At 35.2% G+C, this 25,183-nt stretch overlaps 1 protein-coding gene across 1 annotated transcript in view; it reads right to left on the bottom strand.

Moving 5' to 3' along the window:
• The window catches only part of TRPM3 (transient receptor potential cation channel subfamily M member 3), a 430,339-nt gene that overhangs the window by 144,240 nt on the left and 260,916 nt on the right, over window positions 1-25,183 (bottom strand). The window contains exons 2-3 of the mRNA XM_068667797.1: window positions 7,436-7,515; window positions 6,520-6,724 (exon numbers count right to left, since the gene is read on the bottom strand). Coding sequence (XP_068523898.1) covers window positions 6,520-6,724; window positions 7,436-7,515 — 285 coding nt within the window. The remainder of the gene's footprint in view (window positions 1-6,519; window positions 6,725-7,435; window positions 7,516-25,183) is intronic.

Raw genomic sequence — 25,183 nt, 5'->3', positions numbered from 1 at the left:
CAGGCACCTAAAATGACTTTGAAATACATGTATACATTTCAGGTTCTCAGCTCTTCTGTGCTATGTCTGCAGCATTTTGTCCAAAGGGAGAACGTGTTGAACCTGTGTGCATTCTCCAACATAGGAACTGCCTTCAAATTTTCTATAGCCCCACTATATCACACACATGCCTGTCTCTTCCTGATAAGCCCTTCTATATGGGGCTCTTCTCCTCAGTCTTTCTATTGATGGTATTTGAATAGTTTCACAGTACCAGTACCAGGGCAGATGCCTTTTTTGAATTCTAGCTGCACAATATAAAAGGGTCAAAAAGAGGATAAAAATCCTCTTTATAACTTGTCAAATATGTAAGGACCATTGTAATCAAATAAAATGGGTTATTGAAAGCTACCTATCTACCAAATTTATGACTGAACCAATGCATATAGTGTTATTTCAAGTTGTCAGCATAACCTTCAGTTATATAACACTGCTACCTTTGCTTTCAGCTAGAAGAATGTCCAGTTCTACCTTATTCATTGCAACATGCCAGGCAATATAATATCCACATACATAATGTAATCATTTTTTCCCTTTTTAACATGTCTAATCAGTATTTATCACCATAAGATTGTTCTGCTTTTGTAAACAATATGACTGTTAGGTGGAGTCCTTTATAGTTGACTAAGAAATAAGGCATTGAATTTTTCCAGAAAAAGTTGCTAATAGTTAGGTTTCTTTGCAGGAATGAATTGTCAAAAATAGGACAACCATTCTCAGCATTTCTGGAAGTAGAAGACCATTCTGGCAAACCATCAGAGGAAAGCAAGAGGAACATAGACAAATAGAGATGAGCAAGAACTTGTGAATCTTCCTTTGCTCCAATACATCAGTAATGTTCCCTTCAGCTGCCATGCAAATTCTTAACAACTAATGGATGAAGAGCATACAATACTTATATTTGGCAAGAGTGTATGGTACCTTTGAGTTTCTATATGTAAACTATATTGTCAACAGTTACCCATTCAATTACTTGCATGAGAGTTAAGAAAAAGCTTTCATGGTACCCGATCCCACTGACCAGACGGTGAAGTTAATAATTTTGCTTAGGATTCAAGGGCTGTTGAATTTTTAACAGACCAATGTTATGAGAATAATTCTTATTCCCTTTGCTCTGGACCTAGGGAGAACTGAGGCTACAAAATGCTACTGCTCATTACACTTCATTAATACAGAGGCATCATCCTTCAGGGACCTACACAAATGCTGTACTGGTCTAAGTATGGAGGTTATGTTTTAGTATCCTTGCCACCTTACACTGTTTGTAGCAAAGATAGACTGTGAGTTTTAAGCAGATTAGAAAAAGTGAATTCATATCAGTAATGGCCACACAAATTTTTCTAAAGCAGGGGACACAACATCATTCTGGCTTGCACTAAATGAAGGCACAAATAGCTTCAGATATGTATTGTGTAATCTTTAGTACCTTTTTATCCTCCAGAATATGTCACTCTGCTGTCTCTACCTATTAAGTCTATGTATTAATTGGTAAAAATCTCTTTAATTCTTTCCATTCATTCATTTCCATATTGAAACCTCTGAGTTTCAATAAACGTAAACCTTAAATCATATGTTAGAAATATTTTCCTGTATTTATTTGAAATTTAGATATATTTTATTACAAATGACTGCTTGTTCTTTATAATGCAGATGAAAGTCAATATTGGAGATAATAATTTATTTATGAGGAAATCTAAGCAAAAGTGAATCAGAATGTTTTTTCATGTAAATTTAAATTTACATCATCATTGATGAACTTCACTGTTTCAGAATCTTTTGAGAAGGGTAATGGCACCTAAAATGATAATTTTACATCTGTGCAGAGACCTTAGTTTTAGCTTTTACAGAGGGCATTTTCATTTTGGTATGCTTTGGATTGATCTTTTACTATTTACGTAACATGTTAACAAGTAAGAACAAAACATTTATTTATTTATTTATTTGTTTGTTTGTTTGATTATTTATTTTTGCAGTCATTTTCAAAGCATTGATTAAATTATTAATGAACACTTTTAAAGTAATTTTTGTCCAAATTAAAAATTCGGTCATGTAGCAGAATATTCAAATTTTGCAGTTTGTGTTTAGAAACTTAATAAGTATTTCTGCCATTCCTCAATTCTCTTTCTATAGCCTCTGGAGGCAGATTTAAAACTTAAATGTAAACATAAGCTAAGCCTGATGTAACCATCTGTCAGATGTAGAAATGACCGCTTCTAATGGCAAATAATTGAATCCCTCCTTTGTGGGAATGGTGTAGAGATAGGATGCAATAATTCAGTTGCAGCCAGCAAGATAGGAAAGAAAAGTACGGTTTTGAACCAGAAAACATGATGGAAAATTTGATTGATTTCAGCATAAGTCCATAAGATCATCAAATTTATCATGCCCACTTGATCCCTTAACTAGTACAGAGGTTATCAGCAAGGGTGCCATTTGATACCAATACTTGTTTCATTTTTTTATCAAATGGTTTCGTAAAACATAACTGTGTTCATCACCAGTCAAACAGCTGGATGTTTCCAAGTTGAACTCCCATGCTCTAGGGTAGAAATCAAAGTTACTGAGTGGTAAAAATACTTCTCTGTTGGTCAAGCACAGCTATCTTATGAAATATATGGTGTATGACAGCAGATGACAGCATAAATGTATAAATGAGAAAGATTCAGAATAGAGGTCCATTTTGTTGTATTTCTTCAAATAAAATCTCTTTGGATGATATTTTGTGATCTGGAAGGTATTTTAACATCGCTCCTTCGGTTCTCTTTGATGCAAGCAAAGACTGCTTGAATATTTCACCTACCTCAAAAAAAAAATAAAAAATCAGAGCTGCAGATAGTCCTTCAAGCTAAAGATTCATCCCTCAAAGTGTGGATGTTTTCACAGTTTTTCATATAAAACAGGTTTGACCTAATTCCCACTATACTCAAGAGTAAAATTGTAACTTAGAATGAAACCATACTGGTTCCTTAAAAGTTAATATTCTCAACAGCTAAAGGCTCCATCTAAGTCCTGCTTAAGTGGCCGGTGGAAAGGTTGTCATTGACTTACAGGTTCTTTAAAAAAGGATGTGAAACTGTTGGAGAGTGTCCAGAGGAGGACTATGAAGATGGTGAAGGGCCTAGAGGGGAATGAGGAGCAGCTGAGGTCACTTAGCCTGTTCAGCCTGGAAAAGAGGAGGCTGAGGGGATATGTTGTTGTGGTCTACAGCTTCCTAATGAAGAGGAGTGGAGGGAATCAGTCACACTAGCTTAGAAATTGCTCTCAGAATCAGGGTAATCTGACAGAGTCAGAAAGGGGCAGGCACTGATCTATTCTCTTTAATGACCAGCAATAGGACCGTGTCAGGCTGTGACAGGGGAGGTTCAGAATGGGTATCAGGAAGATTCTTCACCAAGAGAGTTGTCGTGCACTGGAACAGGCTCCCCAGGGATGTAGTCATGGCATCAAGCCTGTCAGAGTTTAAGAAGCATTGGGACTGTGCTCTTAGTTATATGCTCTGAATTTTTGGGTAGACCTGTGTGGAGTCAGGAGCTAGGCTCTAAGATCCTTATGGGTCCCTTCCAACTCAGGATATTCAGGATTTTCATTCCTTGTAGCCTTGATTGAGAAAAAAAAAAAATACCAAATTTTCTGTTCACATATAACAAGATAATGTTCCTGTGTTTACCATGCTTAAGAAATTTCAAGTATAGGCATCCATTTCAGGAAACAGGGTAAAATATATACTGAATTCTTCCCCCTAGTCTTTGCTTTATCTTTGTTATCTTGCCGAATTTTACACATTTATAAAATTATTCTTTTAGGCAATAGGAATAACATTAATTTACCATGAGTGTCAGGAAAAAGTCAGGTGGTATGCTATAGTTGTATTTGATATCTCACAATTAGAAAATAAATATGTACTTTATTTTGAGAAAAGAACAAACATTTATCTATAGTATTGCCCCCTGCTGTCCATTTTTATATTCCAGTTTCACTTATTTTGGTTTTGATTAGGTGGTATCCAGGTATTACTTAAATAAGACTGTTGTCCAGGGTTTTTATGCACTTATTCCTTTTTCCAAGCCTTATATTTCAATATACTATAACTGTTCTTTATTCCCCTTCTCTCCTGGAAAAAAATGGTTCATTGTTTTCAGTGAGTAAAGGCTAAGTTTTCACAGAATTTTTTAGATTTGGTAAGGTTAGTTGTTTATTATGGGAAAGACCTTGTATCCAGTAAACTCAGAGAAAAGAGTTTAATTTTCTTTTAATAAAACTGCAACAACTAGGTAGTCCGCTAACCTCCTTGACTATAATAATGTTTGGTATTGGAAATGAGACCATTAAGAAACCTTCATACTCTTTTCAGTGACAAACACATAACAGTATAGCAAATTTCTTTATTATTATTTTCATTAAAAATGTGTCATTAAGGTTTTGAAAACCTCCTTATTAGTGCCTTGATCATATGGAAGGTGTTTTTCTCACTGATGGTAACCAAGTGGAACACCCTTTCAGAGATTTTTAGTGAGTAGCTTATTTTGAAACACTTTTCTCACTAGCAAGATGATTGAATTTCTGAAGGTTTTATAGACATATCTAATTCATTAAGAATTTTTTGCTTCCATGTTTCAGGTGAGATTTAATGACTATGACTAGACGACAGATGCAGCTATCTTCCTGTTTCTAGTATTGTCAAAATAAATCCAGAGTTTTTCTAGAAATACGTTTCATCTATATTTGTCCTTGACTTGTCACTTATTTAGATATCTGAGATTCTTAACCTTTTTTTGTCTTCTATTTTTTAAATTATTCAGGGCTTAGTTTTGTTTGTTTCAAGTCCCGACTGTGCTCTGTGACAAGATTTTTCTATTCATGTCGACTTTGACTTTTATCTCTACAGTTTCACTTTAACTATACTACTTTTTACACATGGCATACACTTTGAAAAATCTATTCTCTTATGGCATTGTTCCCAAGACACCAGAATGCCAAAGGAGGCCAGAAATCCTGTAGCACAATTAATATCATCTGTTTCTTTAAACTCTTAAACAGTTCAGAACTCTCCAAGATGACTTCTGCCTAGGCAGGGCAGTTTATTGTTTTAAAGAACTCTCCAAGGATGTCACTCAAACAGCTCTAGTAATTATCGTATATCATAAAGGCAGATTTAAAGCAAAGTAACCATATATAGGTAATAACATGATGGTTACTGCATCTCTGAGTCTTAGTTGTTGTGAAAATTATTCTGTTTTGTTCTCACTCCTTGTGAAGTTATCAACAGCATGGTTTACTTCACTTGGGTTCTGAGGGAGGTGTCAATTTATTCACACTAAACAAACTTTATTTACTGAATCAGATTCTCTCACTAGCAATGGCCTTGCAGATTTTTAGGTGATTGGTTATTAACTAAACATAAGGCATCTGTGATGTTTGGAGAGAGATGACCTATTTTGAATGACACTCTTTCTGGGGGCAATGGTGTTTTCTAGTTTCTACCGTCAGAATACATCCACCAGGGTGAACAGTACCATCCATTCAAGTAATATTTCCATCTCCACCCCCCCAACATATGCATCTGAGGAAACTATCTGGCTCTTGGTAGAGCAATATTGAGCTCTTCATCATCACTAATCCATCTAGTGCTGCAATAACTCTGAGAATCCTGCATTAGGCAAAGAAGATTGCCCTGAGCTGCTGGGCAGGTTATTCTGCAGAGCACCTGGGGGTTCTGTGTTTGCCCTCACTCACAGCTGCACAGAGCAGTCTCTTGGCCACAGTATACTAGGTATATACTCATCTTTCATTTTCCTACTGCCAGGTTTTGCAGTTTAGATATAGCCAGAGAGATTCTTCCTTTCCTACAATGCTGTGTAGAAATATAACCACAGGTTAACGTGGACACTGGAAACATCTGAGTTAGTGGAGAAATGTATTCAGATTAGTATACTTTGGTATCTCTCCATAACACTGCATTATGACTAAATGACTTGCTCAAGGAAATCCACGGCAGAACAGGGATTTTCCAGTTCTTAACTTAAACACTTAGCGTGTTTCTTATTTCAGTAAAACATAAACAAGTAAGTCTAACTGGTCTATCCTCCAACATATGTCTAGAGGAATATTAAAAAAAAATAAAAATTGGTCTATTTCAAATTTGTCTGCCTAACAGACATATGCCAGCAATGGGAAAGCATAGATGAATTCTAAAGTTGTTCAGAAAAAGACAGATGGATCGTCACTGGTAGAAAATCATGATAGTGGTAGACTGGCATATTTTTAGTTATAAAGGTTGCCTCTTTCATGCTCTCTAGTTCTTAAAATTCCTTCTCTTCACTGCCATTATTGGCACATAATACATAAAAACAGATAGCATGGCTTTATGCTAAATAATACTTAAAAATGATATTAAGAATTCTATTTATGAATGTCTTTTTTTTTTTTTTTCTTTTTTTTTGGGATAGCAGCGTTATTTATCTAAGAGAAAAACGTGGTTACCATGGCTTTATTGGAGTGGCCTCCTCCTTGGAACTCAATAGTTCCAAAAGCATCTGTCGGACTGAGCTGTGTGTGCTTGCTGATGGACCACTTCTCTGACTGGATGTCATTGCGAGTAAGCCTGCTTTCATTTTTCTCATTCTGGATAACGGAGATACTTGGAGTCAGTCCAACATGTTGACCTATTAGACGCCCACAGCAACACCTATGACATTAAACAAGCAGAAAAATTCTGTAACATGTACAAAAATTGTGTAACGTACAAAACTAATAGGAAAACAAGCTATAATAAATTGCCTACAAGTCTTCCCCATTCCCTTCCCTCTCTCCCCTCACTGCCAAAACCTTTCAATTCTGCTGAGCATGTAACCAAAGCCTCTAGAAGGAACATAATATAGATATTACCTTTTCATTCTATGATTTTGTTTTCTTTGGGCTATCTATATTTCAATAAAATCACTGCTTTGCTTTAAATATGTACAAAATGAAATTAAAAATAGTTTTCTGCATTCTCAGATAACATCAGATCAATAATCAGCTATTGAATTGACCACAAGACATTCTAAATTGGTAGTTTATTGCATTTTTTTTTTTTTTTTGGTGTTTTGGTTTTGAGAGTATTGTGTATCATGCATCTAATTAATTTAGGCAAATATTTGAAGATCCAAAACTTTCACTAAGATGAGAAAATTAAAGATAGACACTAGAGACCTTTAATACTTCTTTTTTGATGGAATATGTTTTGAAATGTAGATGAATGGTACTCATGGGCATCCAGCACTCTGTATGTAATTCAACCACCTTCTTCTGTACAGCTTTACAAATTATTTTGATCTCTATAAGTACATATAAACACACATATATAAGATATTTACTTGTAATTGATTTCATTTTCATACAAGTTACATGCAATTACCTATGGGGGTCTTTGGTGCTGGGTATGATATGAACACATTCTCTCTTGTAAAAAGCTCTTTCTATCCATGATTTCTGTGCCTAAAAAAAAAAAAAAGAGAGAGAGAGAAAATACCTTAAGCTCTGTTTGCTTCTTAAATACAACTTACAGCACATCTGAAGGCAAACTTCAAACACAAATGAGAACTTCACTGACTCTACGGATATGCAGTGCCCATGCTGTACAGAGTAAACATTTTCCATTGGAACTGAGGTTCTCTTTTAGGGCTAAGCATCCAAGAGAAGGTATTAAAATTGTTTTCATATTCACTAGTCAGTTGACTTTGAGGTTGTGAACTATATTCTCATAACAGCACATTGGAGAAAAACTATTTCAAACTTTAAATTACCATAGTTCTTTTACACAGCAGAGGAAAAACTCACTTGTTAAAAATACTTTAAAAAAATAATAATCATACAATTAAATTGATTCAAATTAAACAACAAGACAGAAACAAAAAACAACCAACCAAACAATAAAACCTCAAGAACTAGAGTAAATATAGAAGGAAAATTCATAACACCATGATTCCACTGAAATTTTTTGTATAGGCACTGATAATTATGTTTAACATGGAGCTAGAAAATACTTCTGTACAAGAAATTAAGAATGAAAAAAAATCTTTGATACATTAAGAACTAGATGACTAGTTGATGTAAACTCTGAAACTGAGTTCAATGAAATTATGCCTCTTGTCATGATCTTGTCCCAGATAGTCTCAGGAAATCATGTAATTTCTCAATTTCCCTTGGCAAAGTTTATATTACTGGGCAAAAAGGAGATTTATTTTTTTATTTTTTATGTAGGTTGGGAAAAAACAAATTTACAAAAGAAACAAACTAAACCAATGAAAGTATTACAACCACAACCCCCCTCCCCCCAAAAAAAACACAAAAAACAAAAAACCACACAAAACACACACAAAAAAAGAAAATAAACCAACAACAACAACAAAAGAGAAAACTTCAGAATCCATGTTTTATATCCATGTTTTAAATAATCTAGACAGTACGATATGAATTCTGGGAAAGTATCTAAAACATTCCCCCAAACAGAATCAAATTGTTCCATTTACTAAGGAGTTGAGTTGAAATTTTCCTTTAAAAATGTATTACAAATGGATAAAAAATACATATATCTGTTTGATTCCACAGCATACATGGAACTATAAGAACTATGAAAAGCTACTGTTAAGTAATGTGAAATGGACTTTAGGTAGTTTAAACAAAATCTGAACACCTTGCATCCAGAGAAAGAAAAAACATGAAATTATCTTTGTATAATTCCTTATCTGCTATCTAAGGTCACCTTTTGTCAGCTAAATCAACATCATACTATTTTTAAATACAGAAGTATGTATTTCTGGGACTTTTGGAAATCATTGTGAACTTTGAAAATTTATTGAGTCAGCATCACTAGAATAAAGTACCAAAATAACAATTTCCAACTACATTCCTTACACCTTACTCACAAATCTAAAAAAAGCTGACCTTTCACCTTCTTCACAGTACATAAATCCTTTTGGGAATTAGTGGTCACTGATGTTTCATAACAATATTTTATCTTTGCTTATTTTATGTTTTGCTTGTATTTTTAATTGTAAAAGTCTGCCAGAGTTCATGTTCTGCAGACACCCTGACAAGACTCTTACAGTCAGGGAAACAAGCCAATTAAAAATATTAAATAGATCTGTATTTGAAAGTTGTTCCTTACTATGTAGAAAATAGAGAATTAATCTAATACAGAATGTGGAACATTTTATTTATTTATTTATTTTATTCATGTTTAAGCTAAGGAAATTTATATTGGGATTCTGAAAAAAGCTAAATAAGGTGTAATATGCATAGAGGGGATAACCTTGAACTTCTAACTTATTATAACTTTTTAATGTTTATAAGGCTTATAGACAGGCATTAATTATCACAATCATCATCACAACATTACATAATATAGAATGAAATCAGCTTAAAAGACCAGTGTACCATTGAGTAGTTTCTCAATTTGTCAAAGAGAGCCTTTTAAAAATCCGTCTAGATTTCTCAAGTCATTCAGCACGGGCATTATGAACTTCACTTGACCCTCTTATCGCAGACATTTGAAGCAAAAATACGTGGGAAAATTAGGGCAACACTTCTTGTGGAGTGTTGCAGAGAAAGAAAAGGAGTTACAACTATTATTCAAGTACTGCAATACTAACATTTGAAATTACATACTTTACAGTATAGACCATTCATTCTAGAAATTTCATGTACTTTGAGTTCCAAGAGTACAAAAGTTTCCTATATTGCCTGAAGAGGTACATTGAATAAGAACCTGCATCTTTATAAAAGGTATTCACCTTTTATTGTATATATAAAATAACCTTTTGAAACCACACGTCCCCCCCAAAAAACAGACAAATTTCAGTTTTATCTTCTTTGTTGTTTGTTTTAGAAACAACTACAATGTTCATAACATCTGTTTTCTGTAAAAGAGTGAAAAACTTTTTTATGCTAACTTTTCTTATTTGGCATCAAAAATCAGCTCTTAGTGCAGAAATTCCATACGATATGAGTCTCATTCCTTTTGTGATAGATCACTAAAGAGTATCTATTATTAAATATATACCTTTCAAATACTTATCTGCAAACAATTTACCTTGTTAAATTTACTAGCTAGATAGATCTAATGTATCTTTTCTAAAGATAGACAGTAATTCAATTTCTAAACAACCAAATCCAGTATTATTTTTTTTTTCAGTGAATATATACAAACATGCTATTGAAAAAAAAAAACACTAAAATTTGTTATTGTACTCTTTTTCATACTCTCTTGTAGAAAAGAAATCCAGCTATGCTAGAAGTGATAATAAATTACAACAGAATCTTCATCATACTTCTTCAAATACAAAGTTGAAAAGTAACAACGTGTTTTAAAAAGTTTTTTTATTCAAATTACTAAAAATAAAACAAAAAAATAAATCTGGATTGTAGGTCTTAAATAATATGCCATCCTACCTGACCCATAAATAGCACCAATGATTTATAGCACTATGATTTGGTCATTTCATAGTTCTTACAGAGAAAAAAGAAAACATCTGTTTTCACTGCCTCATGCTGGTTATAGAGATCATTTGTAATAAAATGCAAGGTTCAGAGGTAAAGTAATTATAATTACTTTACTTGCAGTAGTGTCTTCATAGCAGAATTAGAATAACTTGTTGAAATTATCACTATTAAACTCTTATTTAACATATGAATTTATAAAGCAGTAAATAGTTTGGAAAAATATTTTCAAAAATAGCAGAGCAAGAAGCTTATCTTCTCTTTTTGTTGTTTCACAAATTCTCCTTCAACGTTAATTCATAAAACAATTTAACATCCATAGTGAGCTCTTAAAGTACATGCCATTATTGATGCTTGAATATAGTTTAGTCTTAGCTTGGATCTCTCAATTAAATACCTCTGTTAGCTGCATGCAAAATCCCGCCAAGACCATTTTTGCCCCCTCTTCTTTACCTGATCATTAAACTTGGTGTTTAAGTCTATCCTGGAGCAAACTCTGCTGTCCACATTACGCTGTGCTGGTCATTGCTAACAACACATTTATGACCACTCCCTGAACAAGGCAGTCAGCCCATCTGTAGTGCAGGGATGGGAGCATGAGCAGAGTCCTTGTTGCTTGGAATGTGCTGCCACAGGATTAGCCTCATTAAGGGTCCAGTGGACATGCTTCCATAGCTCCTGAATGCCCCTTGATTTGAGCATCTGATCTGACGCCAAAAGAAAAACAAATCCCCTGAGAGCTTGGTTTTGACTGGCACAAGCAGTGACAGGCTTTTTTCCCTCTCCTCATTCCCTCTCAGAAAACAAGCTTGTGAAAGTGTGATAAGGTGCTCTGAATCCTTAAAGTTCAATCCATGAAAACAAATCCTTCAAAAGAAACAGTGTATTAAGCTAGAACGAACCTGAGCACACTAGAGAGATTGTTAATCTCCGAAGAATGAAACCAGTGTGTTTATTGGGTAACTGTGAGAAATCTATACACAGCTGAAATATATTACTATTAATCAACAATGACATTTTTCCAGAGAAGATGCAGTTTATCACTGTTTCTCACCACAGTTGCTGAATTGTAATGAAAGTTTTTGTAATTGTAATCGTAAGTTTTCAGAAAATTATAAGCATTTTTTTTTGTCTTACTGAGAAAAGTAACTGCATTATTTTCAGCTTAATTAAAAGTTAGTAATTTGAAATACACCTAGAATGTTTACAAAGTCAGAGATTAATTCCTTACCATATGCATATGATATCAACTCCAAGGATGATTTTCATATGAACAACAGTTAGTTTTTTAGTACATACCAATTATATCTTTTGAATGAATAAGTTATTTCAGGCCTCAAAACAAACAAACAAACAAGTCAATATTTTTTACTCTCTTTTCCACCCTAAATTTGGATTAATTCCTCTCTAATCCTATATATGCATGCATACCCTCCTTTTCTTTTCAATGAGGTTGCCATCTAACACCTGAAAAATATGCTGTCTGCCTATTACATTGATAGATACAAGCATTAAACAATCCTACATGTCCAGCTCTGCTGGACACAGGATCTACCAGACTGAGCACATGCATCAAATTCTAAACTTCTTGTATTGTCATGCATGTTGAGAAGCTTCTGCAAGGCTGACTAATCTTTGAGATTTTTGGATATATATACATGGATATATGTACACATTCTGTTCCAACAAAACTATCATCTGTGAGATCTGTTAACCATACAGTTTAAACCAACAGAGAATGAAGTGTTTCCAAGCACATGCTGGAAGATTAACACAGATTCAGATGGTTTGTGCAGGATGCAAAGGCAGACAAAGTTGCAGTGTCAAGAAGAGAGCTAGTAAGCAGCTCAGAAAGGTAAAGAATACATCTAGGAATTTGGCAGAAAAAGATTGCTTTCGTTTTTACACAAGAGATCTTGGTTTGGTTGGGATGGTAGACAAAACATGAGGGAAGGAAAGAAAAAAAATGGATAAAATTGAGTAAAAACAAAAATCTGACTTTGAAGTGAAATGTCTGTACATTTGACAAGATTCTGTAAGTCATTCCAGAATTTAGGTTTCAGCTTGCAATGTAGCTGGGGCAAAAGCCACATCTTTATTCCCTTTTAGAAATCAACACAAGCAACAATGGCTATACTCATTTGCATATGTCACCCAGTGGTTGTTTTAGAGTTGTGTTTTTGGGACTTAGTATAAACAATTGAAGCTATGGAAAACTACAGCTGTCTTTGCTGTAGTATATTTGAAAGTACTTTCAATTTATAATCCTCTTTGGAGATGAAAATACTCATAGCATAGATAAACATGTATTTTATTGAGTGGTAAAGATAAAAACAATAAGCAAAGATTTTTGGAAAATATATGTTTTATGTTTATATGTTAATACGTGTTTATATAATTCTTATGTTTATATGTTATGTTTATATGTTAATATATGTTTTGGATTTTTTTTTTTTTCTCTCTACAGCACAATCTGCAGGTGCTTTTAGAGAGGTGGATGCTGTACATTCGATCCTACAAACTTACACGTTATTAACATTTTCAACCCAGATCACTATTAATGAAACAAACTCTGAAGCAGTAGATAGCAATGAAATCAGTACTAATGCAGGAGAAGAACAAATATTAAAAATGAACCAAGAAAAAAAATCAATAAAATAAATTCTGGTAGATTTTAACATGTAATGTAGACATTTTAAAAAAAGAGCACCAAGAATGACAAATTTAGAATCCTTCAATTTTTGTGGTAGACCAGAGATGGAGGAAGTTCTAATCTTCTGATTCTCAACTTTCTTAAATTTCAACAAGCAACCAGATTATAAAACAGGTTCATCACAAGAGACGTGTGATGGAGACGTGAAAAGGTAGCTTTTCTCTACCTTTCTGTGGTGTAGAGCAACTGGTCAGGCAATGGAATATTACTGAAGAAAACTACAGATAGGATTTGCAGGAACATCTGGTGACTGAACAACATCAGTGCTATTGCGATTTGAGTGGATTAGTTTACTTTAATCAAAAGGGCACTTTTTGAAATCCAACTGCTTCTGAGTGAGGACCTTATTATCAGCAAACTTTTGTAGTTAGATTAGTACAAAGAATGACAATGCTTCAATATGATGTTGTTACTAGCTGTGCTTGAGGCAAATTTCTATCCCCCATTTCAGTGTTGTCCAGTTATAAGCACTATAAGAAGTTTTACACCTAGCTTGAAGCATTAGGATTTTACCTTAAGGACATTAAGCTGATTGGATCATTAGAGCATCCAAAAATGTTTCAGTTTCTAACAGGTTTTTATCACCAGTGGCATCTTAGAGGCTGTCCATCAAGTCTTTACCCACTATAGTTTAATTTTTTTTTTTTATTTTTACTATATACCTATTTTTACTTCTGATTTCATAAACATTTTATCACTAGAACTGTTTTAAGAACATTGTTGAATAGTCTTGAAAATCAAGCTGTCTTAAGGACAGATTAGGAAGTCACAGAATGAACAGCCATTCATTAATACAAGACATTATAGAATTTCTCTACTGTTGTTATTTACCGGATGTAAATTCTAATACTGTACGTAGATGAAAAAGAGCAATTCTAAAACAATCAGGAACAACTTTTTTTTTTTTTTATTATTTCCTCAATAATATATTATTTTAAACATTCCATCTGACATTCTTCTTAAAATAAATTAACGGAAAAGAAAATCATACATCTATGCAAGGGCAACTATGCCAATATGTATTTGTGCTTTATATATTTTCAAAATATTTTATATACTAAGTATAAATGGCCACCATTATTATCATGGTATTGCTAAATAACTGGAAAGATTAATGGATGTTTCAAAAAAAATCAGGGAGAATGATTAAGTCCAAGAATTGGTATAAACATACTGGCTCCAACAGACTTCCTCAAAATCAGTAAGAATTCAAGGAGAAGATTTTAGAGATAAAAGCTGATTAAAATGAAAGGTATGTCATAAAGAATACTTTTAAAAAGTCCCTTTATTTCCTTCTTATGGGTACTGGCACATGGCAGAAGAATTAAGCCTAATGACTTCATTTACGATGTTTCTTTGGTAAACTATTGTTGTGGTTTAACCCAGCCGGCAGCTCAGCAACACACAGCAGTTCATTCACCCTCCCCCCTACCTCTCTGGGATGGGGCAGAGAATCAGAAGAATGAGGCCTGTGGGTTGAGATAGAGACAGTTTATTAGGACAGAAAAGAAAAGAAGAAAAATAAATACTACTACTACTACTACCAATGTGTACAAACAAGTGATGCACAATGCAATTGCTCACTGCTGACCAATGCCCAGCCTATCCCCGAGCAGATGATCTCCCCACTCCACCCAGCCACTCCTATATATTGTTCAGCATGATGTCAGATGGTATGGAATACTCCTTTGGCCAGTTTGAATCAGCTGTCCTGGGTCTGTCCCCTCCTAGCTCCTGCTGCACCCCCAGCCTGTCTGCTTGCAGGACAGCGTGAGAAGCTGAAAAGTCTTTGGCACTGCTCTGCAGCAATTAAAATATCAGCATATTATCAATTTTATTTTCATCCTAAGTACCAAACACAGCACCCTACCAGCTACTAGGAGGAAAATTAACTCTATCCTAGCTGAAACCAGGACAGCTATTTAAGTTTTTACTAAATTTATCATCAGGTTATAATTATTTAAAGAAGAAAATATTTTTTTTGAGCATTAACAGCCCTACTTGATCAAATGATAGGTTCATCTGTTGTGTCACTTGTCAGTGCCGTAAACAGGTACTAGGGAAAAGGAAAAACAAGGCAAAGATACATAATACTTTTTTTTTGTAATAATCTTTCAGCTTGCAACTATTTTTTTTTTTGCTTATGGACTTCCTGCATTGTTGTGATTTCTGTGTTCTGTATTGCTTTGTGGGCTTTTCTCCACAAAATTATCTTCTGATTTCATGTAGGTTTTCAACGTCCATAACATCCTTCTCCCTGCTGCAGGTGGAACCATTTCCTTCTTTTTGCTTTGAATGTGACTCATGGTTTCTCATGGTGTTTCTATGTTGAGAGTGGTATTGCAGAGTCAATGTCCATCCAGACTGATGATGGAGTTCAGGATCTTACAAGGAGGAAGCAAGGCAAAAATTAGGATCACAGTCCTGTACTTCAGGAGAGCAAATTTTGGCCTCTTCTTGGACCTGCTTGGAGTAATCGCATGGATTAAGGTCCCAGAAGGAAGAGGGGTCCAGGAGAGCTGGTCAGTATTCAAGCATCACTTCCTCATAGCTCAAGATCAGTTTAATCCCTTAGAGCAAGAAGGCAAGCAAAAGAGGAAGGGTACTTGCATGGATGAGCAAGGAGTTTCTGGCAAAACTCAAACAGAATGAAGAAGTACACAGAATGTGGAAAAAGGGACGGGCCACTTGGGAGGAATAGAGGGACATTAACAGAGTATTCAGAGATGTGACAAGGGAGATCAAAACCCACTTGGAATTAAATCTGCCGAGAGATGTCGAGGACAAGAAGAAGATCTTCTTCAAATATATCAATGATAAAAGGAACACAAGGGGAAATTTGGGCCTGCTCTTGAGTGGGGTGGGTGCCCTGGTAACAAAGGATACAGAGAAGACAGCATTACTGAATGCCTTCTTTGCTTCAGTCTTCACCACTAAGACCAGTCCTTTGGAATCTTAGATCCTAGAGACAAGAGAAGATGTCTGGAGAAAGAAGGACTTTTTTTTTGGTTGAAGAGGATCAGGTTAGAGATCATTTAGGCAAACCTGACACCCACAAATCATAGAATTATGGAATCATTAAGGTTGGAAAAGGCCTTCAAGATCATCTGGTCCAACCATACCCCTACCACCAATATCATCCACTAGACAATGTCCCTAAGCATTATGTCCAACGTTTCCTCAAACACTCCCAGGGATGGCAATGCCACCACTTCTCTAGGCAACCCTTTCCAATGCCTGACTACTGTATTTGAGAAGAAATGTCTTCTAATTTCTAACCTAAACCTCCCCTAGTTCAACTTGAGATCATTCCCTCTAGTCCTATCAGTGGTTTTCTGTGAGAAGGGGCCAACACACAGCTCCCCACAACTTCCTTTCAGGTAGCTGTAGAGAGCAATAAGGTCTCCCCTGAGCCTTCTCTTCTCCAGACTAAACAACCCCAGTTCCTTCAGCTGCTCCTCATAAGACTTGTGTTCCAGGCCTTTCACCAGTTTCATAGATGGGATGCACCCATGAGTACTGAGGGACCTGGTGAATTATTATTGCTGGGCCACTCTTCATCATCTTTGAAAGGTCATGGAGAACAGGAGAGGTGCCTGAGGACTGGAAGAAAGCCAATATCATGCCAGTCTTCAAAAAAGGCAAGAAGGAGGACACAGGCAACTACAGGCCAGTCAGCCTCACCTCCATCCCTGGAAAGGTGATGGAACAGCCCATCTGGGAGGTCATCTCCAAATACATGGAGGATAAGAAGGTTGTTAGGGTAGTCAGCATAGATTCACCAAAGGGAAACCATATTTAAGAAATCTTATAGCCTTCCATGATGACTGGCTAGGTAGATGAGGGTGGAGCTGAGTGGATGAGTGAATGTTGTCTACCTTGACTTCAGCAAGGCTTCTACATTCACAGTCTTCCATAACATTCCATAACTTTCTCATAGGTAAGCTCAGGAAGTACAGGGTAGATGAGTGGACAGTGGTGTCGACTTAAAGCTGGATGGGTGGCAAAGCTCAGAGAGTTGTGCTCAGTGGCACTGTCTAGTTGGAGGCCTCTAACTAGAGGTGTACCCCAAGGGTCAGTGCTGTGCCAAGTCTTGTTCAACTTATTTATCAATGACCTGGAGGCTAGAATAGAGTGCACCCTCAGCAAGTTTGCTGATGACAAAACTGGGATGAGATGAATGGCTAAAATGCCACAGGACTGTTCTGCCATTTAGAGGGACCTGGACAGGCTGGAGAGTTGGGTGGTGAGGAGCCTCATGAAGTTCAACAAGGGCAAATGCAGACTGCTGCACCTGGAGAGGAACAACCTCATGCACAAGTAGAGGCTTGGGGCTGACCTGCTGGAAAGCACCTCTGTGGAGAAGGACCTGTGAGTCCTGGCAGCCAACAGGTTAACCATGAGTCAGCAATGTGCCGTTGTGGAAAGTGAAAAACACCAGTGGTATGCTGGGTTGCATTTGGAAGAGTGCCGATGAGGAGAGGCTAATAGAGCCAGGCCTGTTAAGCTTGGAGAAGTCTGAGAGAGGATCTTATCAATATCTATAAAATCTGAAGGGAGAGTGTCAAGAGAATTGGGCCAGACTCTTTTCAGTGGTGCCCAATTCAAGAGGCAATGGGCACAAACTGAAATCTGGGAAGCTCCATCTGAATATAAGGAGACAATTCTTTACCATGAGGTTGACAGAGCTGGAAAAAAATGCCCAGAGAGGCTGTGAAGTCTCCTTCTCTGGAAATATTTAAAACCCATCTGGATGCAGTCCTGTGCAATGTGCTGTAAGTGTCCCTGACTGGCAGGGGATCTGGAACAAATGATCTCCATCAGTCCCTCCCAAGCTCAACCATTCTGTGATTCTGTGATCTTCACATCTACATGCCAGTCATGGTTTTCAAGATACCTAATTATTATTATTAATATATATATATATATATATATATATATATATATATATATATATATATTTTTTTTTTCCCAGATGAAGTATTTGTCAAATTTTCCTTTCACTGAAACTATTTGTTTCAGTCCTTTTTGTTTATTGTCCTTGCTGCCATTTTCCAACCTTTTTACTCTTTGTTTTTTTCTTCTGAGAGGAACCAGACTTGTGCAATGCTGAACTACAGACCGGTAATGTTACAATCACTGTTTTGTAATCCACTCCTTTCCAAATAATTTAAAAAATTCCTATTAAAAATTATATGTTTTTATTGACCACTACTGTAAGCATTGAGTTAGTGCTTTCACAAAAGTATATAAGATACTAAAAGTATCTACTAAAAGTATCTATTATAATAACTACTATAAAAATCAAGTAATTTTAATCAAAATCCAACAGAACAGAAGTATACCTATATGCAACTCTAATTTCTGTCAAACACAGCCTAAAAAGTCATTATGAAACTTTATATCATAGATGTGTGTAGATATACATACATAACTGGAAAGTGAACAGAAAATGCAGAAAATATTTTTCTGCCATTCAACACTGCCAGACTATTTATCCTTTAAATCACTAAGCTTGATTTTATCTTCTAAAAAAAATGTAACACTATTCCTTCTCAAATTAAGGAAAGAAAATAACTACACTAAGAGAGATCTCATTGCTTTCTAATGAAAAATCAGATTAAAATGTATGTGTAGGAGTTTTGTGCTGAATTTTTGTGCTAGGACCCTTCTAATTTTCATCTGAACTATTTGATTTCTGAACTGCTCATTCTACATCACAAATGCCTGAAAGCTATAGCATTGTTAGTTCTTTCAGATTTAAAGTTTGATGTGGTTTTGGTAGCCACTTTGTGGGTGTTGACTTAAAGAAACAGTAAAATTAAATTACACATAATTGTATAAAACAATGATATGCTACTGTTCACAATTCATCTCATTTTCCATCCCTACAGCTATTTGAAAATCCCTCCTGAGTTCCTGCATAATGTGGCCCTCCAGCAACCCTTTGCTAAGAGCATCTTGGTGCAGATACTGGTTTCACCACTCTCCAGCCTTCCTTCAGACACCATTTTTGAGAAATGGAATAGGAGAAGAGCAAATTAACAAGAGCAAGTTAACAAGGGGAAGATCCCTTTAGTTCAAGAGGTGAAAAATTCAGTCCGAAACACCCTGAAGGCAAAACATCCAGAAAGCAAAATGACCTTCCAGGCTGGGCAACATCCTTTTCTCCCTCTATGGATTTCTGTGCTTCCTCATCAGCTTCTCTTCTCTTCTGGAGACTACATACAGGTATCCCCTACAGCTCATCATTTTTGAAAACACCTTCATTCACCAAACCAAGGGCAAATGTGTTGCTGCCTCCCCTGTTGATTAATTTTCCTTTGCACATCATGAATGGATAGAGAGAATCCCCATGGAGAGAGACTTGGGACTACTAGTGGATGAAAATCATAGAATCGTGGAATCATAGAATATCCTGAGTTGGAAGGGACCCATAAGGATCATCAAGTCAAAATCCTGGCACCACATAGGTCTACCCAAAAGTTTAGACCATGTGATTAAGTGCACAGTCCAATCACTTTTTAAATTCAGAGAGGCTTGGTGAAGTGAGTACTTCACTGGGGAGCCTGTTCCAGTGTGTGACCACTGTCTTGGTGAAGAACCTCTTCCTAATGTTCAGCCTACACTAGCTTAACACCATTCCTGTGAGTCCTATCACGGGTATTTACAGAGAATAGGTCACCTGTCTCTCCACTCCCCCTAGCGAGGAAGTTGTAGACCACAAAGAGGTCCCCCCTCAGCCTCCTCTTCTCCAGGCTGAACAGGCCCAGTGACCTCAGCCGCTTCTCAGATGTCTTTCCATCTAGGCTCTTCACCATCTTCGTCGCAGCTCAACATGAGTCAGCAATGTGCATTTGCAGCCCAGAAAACCAACTATATCCTGGACAACGTTAAAATGTGTGGCCAGCAGGTTGAGGGAGGTGATTATCCCCCTCTACTCTGCTCTCGTGAGAGAACAACCTGGCCTAGAAGAAGGTGTCCCTGTCCATGACGGAGGGGTTGGAATTAGATGACCTTTAAGTTTCCTTCTAACCCAAACCATTCTATGATTCTGTGATGTTGGACTAAGAAGTAAGATCCTAGCAGGAGGAACAGACACCTTGCCCAAGATCTGTCAGAAAAAAAGAGGACACACATGAAAAGTTCAAGTAGTGACTCTCACCCTGGCAGCACAGACTAGTGTAGCAGTAATGTTTCTTAATCTTTCTAAGTAATATGTGGTAATTCTTAATTCTATTTTTAATTGGCATTTGGATCTCTGTAAAACTTCAGGCTGGTTCTTAATTATATGTGCACCTACTATTCAGATATTAGAATATCAATTGTCAGATACAGAATAAACTGTATTGTGCTTTCTTCTCCTGACAATTATACAGCCCAAGCTGCAATTACTGGAATAAAACACTTTATGATTTCTGGTTATCACTAAGCAAATGGAGTAAAGCAGAATTTGTATTATCAACTTAGAAAAAATTGAACCAATTTTAAATGATATAGGAAGATTTAGCAACACTATCTAAATCCTATTATCTCTTTGCACTAATGTGGACTTTAACAGCAACTAAGATATGGAAGCAGTTCATTCAGCAGAAATCCTGTTGAATTCCTACCTGCAGCTCTTCACAGACACAGAAAAATGCAAAGTCACATACTCTTTGTATGTAGCTGATATATTTATGTGATCTGATATACAAACATCTCATATGAAGGAGGGATAAAATATTATGGAAATATTTCTGGTTGATACTTTTGGATTTATTTATTTATTTATTTATTTATTTCATTTTCCAGTGGAAATTTAGTTCTATGATCTTAATTTTTAAAGAGAAGTCAAGCAAGTTTGTTCTGTAAGTTTGCTCTGAGACCTATATATGTCATTTTCTGAACAATTCTAGCTTCTTATATTTAGACTAGGACTGTCTGCCTGGGTTGGTAATTTTTGTACGTTTTTTGTACATCTAGTAGTGGACCTTCACTGTAGATGTAGCAGGACGGATTTCTGTGAGAAAACAAACTAGAAAAGATACATTACAGAAAATGCAGGGGCAGATCAAATGGATGAATATTTAACATATTAAGAAATAATTAGAAATTTCTGAAATACAAAATTACACCAGAATTATAAAGCATAAAATGAAAGAAACATGCTCATAGTAAATTACTCCCCCAAGCAAGCATGTTTTTTATCTTTCCTTTTAGGTTTTCCTTACAATGAAAGACCCATGCTTATTTCTCCAAATCTCTTCATTAATAGCTTTATAAAGAGACCATTTATGAAGATTTTCTTAATTCACTATGTAAAATTTCTAAATGCTGTTGAATTGAATGAATGCTGTTGAGAAAGAGGGGAGAAGAATTATGTGGGAGAAGTAATTATAGATGACTGATTTACAAAATAGGGTATGGTAACTGTCCAGTGGTAGCACAGAGCCTTGCATCAATCACCTTCACTATAGGAGGAAAAAGGGCCAAATTTTTCATAAACTAAAAGGCTAATTAATGTGCCTTCGTTTTTATGGGAAATCTAGTATGATGAATTTGTCAAAGTGAAAACAATTTTTTCCATCAGGAGCCTCGAGATTTTTGACAACTGTTTTTTTTTTTTTTCTGAAAAATATTACTCAAATTTCAAATGTCAACCTCGTGTAGTATTTCATACCAAAATTAAATATGTAAGATAGAAAAAAAATGCAGACAAAGTATAATTTAATAATTAAATTCATGAATTCCTCAGGAATGTTCTAATATCTTATAGGCATACTTTCCTTATAAAAATACCTATAGAATATTTGAATAACTGAATGAAATAGTCGAAACTATTCTGAGAATATAAGCATTTATGTAGACATGGAGTGAATGATGAATTTGAAACATTGTCAGATAAACTCTGATTTAGATTCTGAGAGCAGTACAAGAAACTGTGCTTTTATGCGCTTTCCCTATTCTTTGAACACATAATGTTGTTACGGGTGAAGCATGTGCTGTAATGTGGGCAGCATATTTAAAATATCATAGTTCAGCAAATCTGAAACAGTTAGATGGTCCCTCATAGAGCTTCAATTTTGCTTCTTTTTTTTTTTAGGTATATTTTTACTCCAGATGTTTATAGCATTATGTAATTTAATTTTTGTTTTGTTTTGTTTTTCCAAAAATATTCAGACCAGATATTTTGCAGACTATATTGCTTCAATAATGCATAAATAAGTCATACAAGTATCTGTGGCATATTTATAGTTTCTGACATTATTTAGACAATAAGATTTCCATGCCATACACGTATGCGTAAAGGTCAACGGACAAACCACTATTATTTATATGCCAAAGAATCGTCATTATATTTCTAATAATTTTGATTCAGAATCAAAACTACACATGGTTTAGTGGGTGATATTAGAAGGGTGATGGTTGGACCAGATTATCTTGAAGGTCTTTTTCAACCTTTATGATTCTATACACATCAGAACTCAAAGTTCGTTGCTGTGCTAAAATATTTTTCATCTGGGTTGTATGCTCCAGTTGATGCTCAATGCTCATTTACTTCTTATGCAATGAAGCATCATTTTATTTATTTTATTTAAAATCACTTTATTTATTTATTTTTTCTTCTGTTAACAGTTTATACTGACTTACCTTCAATTAAAAAATAAAAATGATTGTGACTAGTGCTATCAGCTCTTCCTTCCTTCCAGATGAAAGGAATCATCCTACTTGAACCAAGAACACTGCAGTGTTCCAAAAAAGGGAAAATTACACACAAAATATAGAAGTGGAACTCTATATCACTTTTCATCACTTTTAAATTTTGAAATTTTAAACCCCTTTGTATATAAATACATTATGCAGGATATCTTTTTTTTTTTTTTTTTTTTTTTTTTTTTAATATCATACAGCTCTATGCATACCACAAGTACCTGTCTATCTTCTTTGTGGCCTGTAAAATTTCACATTGTTAGTCAACATGCATTTTCTTAATTTGGCAAAGGAAATAAAATATTTATTTTTTTTATATATATTTTTTTATATTTATTTATTTTCCTTTTGGTGAACAGGATTGCATTACCCCTTTTTCTTCCTAAAGTTTGGTCCTGAATATGCATTTATAGTAAACACATAATATTCTCTAATAACGAAAACCAATCACCAAATATGAAGTTATAAGTAAAATTTCATGATATTCAGTGTCAAACCAGAAGGCAAATAATACCCTTGAGAAAAAATTTCTTATTAAAACACAGAGCAGAAGAAGAAAATCACTGAAAATATAAGTAGGTGCTTTCATTATTTCCTGTTTGATCTGAACAGCGTCTTAGTTTAAAGGTTTGTTGAAGAAATGACATGACAATATAAAAACTTGGGCAGGATTTTATTTTTTATATCTTGTGTAATAAACATCTTTAAATATGATCTATATCAGAATTTAATTGTACTAACCAAGATGTGTATTAACACACAGTTATTACCTACAATATATAAAAAAGCAAATATTTCACCAGCTTTTCCTGTTTTAATTTATGTTTAAATTGTGTTTATGTTTAATTTATTTAATCCTGTTTTAATTTATGGATTTAGCTTTGCTTAGTGATTGAAAGCTTTACTGAAAGGTGTTCTTTCAGCTTGTTCCGACTTTGACTTAAAAAGATTATTAAGACAGTTCTACAATTCCATTTCTAATCCTTGAATTGCCATTAGGCTTAGTATTTTACAGTGAACATGGGTGGGCCTCAATAAATCCCAAATCCTTGCAAATTTCTCTATCTGGGCAACCCACTGTGCTATGACTTTGGAAAATTTGAAGGACTGGAGCCTAACACAGAGGAAAACAAGCTCCATGCTTTCACATTGCTACCATAATTGAGTGCTTCCTTATACACCATAATCCTTGCAAAGGTATACACCTTACCATATAAAACAAAAATATGGTAGGGGGGTCTGCTTTACATCAATCTGGAAGTAAACTGCAAAGATGAATAAACTAAGTAAAACATTGGGAACAAATTCTGTCCCCTGGGCAGTGTGGGAAACCTTCATTGCAACCTCCCCTGCAGTACCAAGTAAAATATAAAATATTTTAATGTGAACAATGTGAACAGACACACACATTCTGGGGAACAACTTCTGGGGAAAAGTGATGAAACTTTTTCTAATGGTTTTAGACCATTAGACCAATCCTTCCTTCTCCCTCTGAAAGCCTGGATGACTTTCTTAAAGTGGACCTGATCTCAGCTGTAAGCTACTGGTTCAAGGAAATAAGTGTTGCTATGGCCTGTCTTACGCGGCTGGTCAGACTGGGTATTCAGAGCTGAACTGTTTCATCTGAAAAGATATATGAGAGAAAGCAAAGCTGTGATGTAGGATATTGTTTAGACTATGTAGTATACCACATCAATACTGCTGGTATGGGAATTATAATTTTAGCCTTATCAAAGGCTAAGGTAGAGCTCAGTGTCATTGAAGGGTAAGACAGATTTGGTAAAATAGATAATTTGTTTATTCACTGATTGAAGTGCAACTTTGAGTCTACAGACACAGTGATATGGACTTTCCTAAAAAGTAGTTTAATGTGTTTTATTCTTAATTTTAGCCTATTATAAGACCTATGCAAAGGTCTGGAATGACAGAAATCAGATCATATCCATGTATGAAGTTCCTTATATTTCATGATGAAAGTACTTGAGAAAACAAGGTGGCATAGGCCATTTATTAAATATAAACAAACCAAACATCATCTGTTAAATGACAACTTAGTGCTAATATTAATCATTCTGAACTTTACAAGGTTCTACATAGAGTCAAATGTACATATAGGATATGGACTTAAGGTAAAAAACACTACCATGCTCCAGCACTTTGAGTACAGCTTGTGGTGTTACAGAGGGTTCTGGAAAAAAATAAAAAAAATACAAATTAAGGCTAATTAGAAATCCTTAACTTAGTGAATACTCATAGTAC

The sequence above is a fragment of the Anas acuta genome, chromosome Z (genome assembly GCF_963932015.1).
Source record: "Anas acuta chromosome Z, bAnaAcu1.1, whole genome shotgun sequence".
Taxonomy (NCBI): domain Eukaryota; kingdom Metazoa; phylum Chordata; class Aves; order Anseriformes; family Anatidae; genus Anas; species Anas acuta.
Note: the sequence above shows the minus strand (reverse complement) of the source record. Positions and strands in the feature narration are given on the sequence as shown.